General features: G+C 37.8%; 1 protein-coding gene across 1 annotated transcript in view; it reads left to right on the top strand.

The window, feature by feature from the left end:
* The window catches only part of LOC109377606 (zinc finger protein 658-like), a 27,589-nt gene that overhangs the window by 1,165 nt on the left and 21,747 nt on the right, over window positions 1-4,677 (top strand). The window contains 1 exon segment of the mRNA XM_019634012.1: window positions 1,531-1,588. Coding sequence (XP_019489557.1) covers window positions 1,574-1,588 — 15 coding nt within the window. The 5' untranslated portion in view covers window positions 1,531-1,573.

Genomic DNA, 4,677 nt, shown 5'->3' on the forward strand with positions numbered 1-4,677 from the left:
CACCTTCCTGCACTGTCCAGGCTGTCTCCATCCGCAAAGGCCCAGTCTGACAAACTAATGCAGTGCTGGCCGGTAGGAAGGTAATGCAAATATAATATAAAAATATAATTAAAATGTTCAGTAGCAACAGTAAAAAGAAAAGGAGGTGAAGCTAATTTTGCTGGTGCATTTAATTCACTACGTTCAAAATACTATTTTGACTCGTGGCAGCAGCCACCCTTCCGATGGAGCAGCTGCATGCAGGTAATGGATATAGTGCTGGATAGTCCATTTCTCGTGAAGTCCAAAGGGTCAGGTTTAGAGTGTTACATGAAGGTTTCAGTTGAAGTGAATTTGTTTCTCAGTCTCAGGTCCCAGCCCTTCTGGCGCAAAGGAACTTAACTCAGGAAAGAGGGAGGAGCCCCAGGAACAACTGCCACTTGGGGGAACAGCTCTTCTGACAGAGTCCTCACCAGAGCTTTAGAGTAGAGGCAGAAGTGTCTAGAAGGAGCAGGTCCTGATTTGCTCCATCAGAAGCAGTTCTTGATCCTGGGATAGCCTGAGTCAGACTCGGGGATGTCACCACCACCAGAAACCATCACAGACTGTGTGATGGTCAGTACTGTGGACCAACTTGCTGCACAGGAAAAGGCACTTGACTGGATGGCTGGTGAGGACTGATGTCCAGGGAAGGTATAAGCAGCCAGAGCTGACGAAACCCTAAACAGCACCTTGTTTCCTTTGTTCTGCCCTCACCCTTTCCAGATTCTAAGCTGCTTTCACACCATCTCCATCACCTCATGTGGTATCTAGAGTTACACTTGTGCTCCCTGTTTTCTGAACATGGAGTTAACAGAATGAGAGTAGAAGAAGGGTTTTCTGTATTGGACACATATGGAAGCCCAAAAATATTGAGCCCAAAATGAATGATTGTTGTAGAGTCACCGCGGGCAGAACCAAACAATCAACACAGGGCTGTTTAACCTCACAGGTAAGTTCTATAAACATCTTATCAACAGATGTTTCTTAGAAACTGCAAGCAATTTAGAACAGAAAGTTAAACAATATACTTCTTGCATGAAGTATCCCATCTTTATTTCAGTTTTCTGGGGAAACTCTAACTCAAGTTGTAAAGACAGTACGAACTTGATGAACAATCCAGCCAGAGTCGTGTTTTGACCTTAGTTTTAATGAAGGTAGGGGGACCTGTGACGGACCTGAATTTGTTTAACCAATCCTCTGTTTTACTTACATATTTTTTGTATTGATTATTCAGAGGGGGCATCAATTGTGAATTCCTTGATAAAAAGTTTACCTCACTAGGCGAAAATGCAAGGTGAATCCCCAATACTCATATCAGAGATGCATATGATCAGGTGGTGCTGCCTCTGTGTGCTTCTTCCTGTTCCTTCTCGAGAATGTCAGAGGGATGTGGTCCCACAGGGAGGCTTTTTCTCCAGTTGGTGTTAGGAGACTTGTAGGCAGGTGACTATAAAAGTTGTGAAGAGGACCAGGTTTCTCATGACCCCATTCCTCTTTCCTTCTCCCTAGTGAAACCTTCATTTTTTTAACCTTCTTCCCGGAGCAACAGAAAATGAACATAGCTCAGGTGAGTTCAGTTATTAATACCCTGTTTATTTTACAATGGAAATTATAAAGGCTTAAGTGTATATTAACATGGAAAAGTAGAAATACATGGATCAGATGCATTCAGAGAATTCGTAGAAATAGAGATGAATATCAGAGTAAAGGTGGCATGTCGATATATGCAGATTCTGTGATCCACAAATTTACCAAATTGGACCTCCAAATTTATTTTTGAGATTTCGTGTTTCATGTCTGTGTCAGCGTCAGAAAATACTTCTTTAAAGGCTGACATTGGTGAAAAGATAAAAGCAAACTATTTTCTTGTAGAATGTAAAGACAATTGAAGGTAAAATATATCTTTGTAGATTTCAAGTAGGTGATTTAGTTAAGAAATTTCCAGTAATAACCCTAAAATGATATAGAAATTTGCCTCTACTTGTTCTGCAATAAAAATAGACTTAATGCTAAATATATACTTGGTCAATACTATTTTGCAGAAACTCAAACACAGGAGTTGAATTAAGACTTTTTTTATATATAAAATTTCTTGGGGTGACAATAGTAAAAAAAACTACATAGATTTCAAATGTACAGTTCTATAATATGTCATCTATATATTGTATTATGTGTTCACCACCCATAGTCAGTTCTTCTTCCATCACCATATATTTGACCCCCTTTACCCTCTTCTACCAGATCCCCTCCCCCCTTGCTCTCTGATAACCACTGAACTATTTTCTGTGTCTATGAGGTTTTTTTTGTTTGTTTTTTGTTTTTAGCTGGGCCATCCTACCACCCGTTGGCAGCTCAGCGGCTGCTCAGCTCGGGCCGGACTCAAACCGCTGTTGCTCAGAGCTCAAACCTTTGAGCGAGCTCTTAACCAACTGAGCCACTCAGCGGTCCCTATGAGTTTTTGTTTGTTGTGTTTCTTTGTTGCTTTCAGGTTTATATTCCACATATGAGTGAAGTCATATGGTTCTCAACTTTTTCTGTCTGACTTATTTCACTTAGCCTGACAATCTCAAATCCATCCATGTTGTCACAATGGCAGTATTTCATCTTTCTTATGGCAGAATAATATTCCATTGTGTATATACACCACATCTTCTTTATCCAATCATCTATGGAAGGACACTTTGGTTGTTTCTATGTCTTGGCCACCGTAAATAAAGCTGCAGTGAACATCGAGGTACATACTCATATATCTTTATGGATAAATGTTTTCAGATTTTTTGGGTATATACAGAGGAGAGGGATTGCTGGGTCATACAGTAATTGTATTCTTAATTTTTGAGGAACCTCCACACTGACTTCTATAATAGCTGTACCAATTTATATTCTCACCAACAGTGTAAGAGGGTTCATTTTTCTCCACAGCCTCTCCAACACTTGTTCTTATTAGTCTTGTTGATGATAGCCATTCTCACTGGTGTGAGGTGATATTTCATTGTGATTTTGATTTTTATTTCCCTAATACCTAGCCAAGTTTAGCATTTTTTCATGTATCTGTTGACCGTTTATAAGTCTTCTTGGCAGAAGTTACTGTTCATGTCCTCTGCCCATTTTTAATTGTCTTTTTGTTGTTGAGTTTTATAACTTCCTTATATATTTTGGATATTAGCCCTTTATCAGAGGCATTGTTTGTAAGTATATTCTCCCATTCAGCTAGTTGCCTCTTTGTTTTGTTGAGGGTTCCTTTTGCTGTGCAGAAGTTTTTTAGTTTGATATAGTCCCATTCATTTATTTTAGCTTTTACTTCCCTTGCCTTTGAGGTAAAATTCATAAAATCCTCTTTGAACCCAACATCCTTAAGTTAAGTACCTATGCTTGCTTCTGTGCAGTTTGTTGTTTCAGGTCTTATATTTTGGTGTTTGATCCATTTTAAGTTCATTTTGGTACATGGTGACAGATAGCAGTCTAGTTTCATTCTTTTGCACGTGGTTTTTGAATTTTCCCAGCACCATTTATTGAAGAGGCTTTTTTCATTGTATGTTTTTGGCTCCTTTGTCTAAAATTATCTGTCCATATTTATGTGGGTTTATTTCTGGGTTTGAATTCAATACCATTGGTCTGTGTGTCTGTTTTTCTGCCAATACCATGCTGTTTTGATTATTGTTGCTCTGTAGTACAAGCTGAAGTCAGGTAGCGTGATATCTCCAGCCTTGTTCTTTTTTCTTAGTAGTGCTTTGGGTATTCGGGGTCTTTTGTGGTTCCATATAAATGTGATGATTTTTTTGTTCTATTTCTTTAAAAATGCCATTGGGGTTTTGATGGGTATTGCATTAAATCTGTATATTGCTTTGGGTAATATGGCCAATTTAAGTATGTTGATTCTTCAATCCATGAGCATGGAGTGTCTTTTCATTTCTTTGTGTCTTCAATTTCTTTTAAAAGTATCTTATAGTTTTTAGCGTATAGGTCCTTCACATCCTTGGTTAAGTTTATTCATAGGTATTTGATTCTTTTTGTTGCAATTGCAAAAGAAATTGTGTTTTTTATTTGTTTTTCTGAAATTTCATTGTTAGTATATAGGAATGCAGTGGATTTTTGTATGTTGATTTTGTAGCCGGCAACTTTACTATATTTGTTTATTGTTTCTAGTAGCTTTTTGGTGGATTCTTTACAGTTTTCTATATGAAGAATCATGTAATCTACAAAATGTTACAATTTAACTTCATTCCCAATTCAGATGCGTTTTATTTCTTTCTCTTGACTGATTGCTCTGGTGAGGACTTCCAATACTGTGTTGAAAAGCAGTGGTGATAGGAGACAACCCTGTCTTGTTCCTGAATATAGAGCATAGAACTTCAGTTTTTCACCATTAATTATGATATTAGCTGAGAGTTTAGCATATATGGCCTACATTATGTTAAGGTATTTTTCTCTTATACCTATTTTATAATTTTTTAATTATAAATACCTGTTGTATCTTGTCGGGTGCTTTTTCTGCATCTATTGATATAATTATCTGATTTTTATTTAAGATTTAAAAAAATTTTTTATTGGGGAATTGGGGGGATAGGAACAGCGCTGGGGAATTGGGGGAAGGGGAACAGACAAGTTGCTGTCGTTTTGTTCTTCAGTCTAGTTGTGGAGGACGTTGCTTCACTG

This window comes from Hipposideros armiger, unplaced genomic scaffold (genome assembly GCF_001890085.2).
Source record: "Hipposideros armiger isolate ML-2016 unplaced genomic scaffold, ASM189008v1 scaffold_1477, whole genome shotgun sequence".
NCBI classification, from domain to species: Eukaryota; Metazoa; Chordata; class Mammalia; order Chiroptera; family Hipposideridae; genus Hipposideros; species Hipposideros armiger.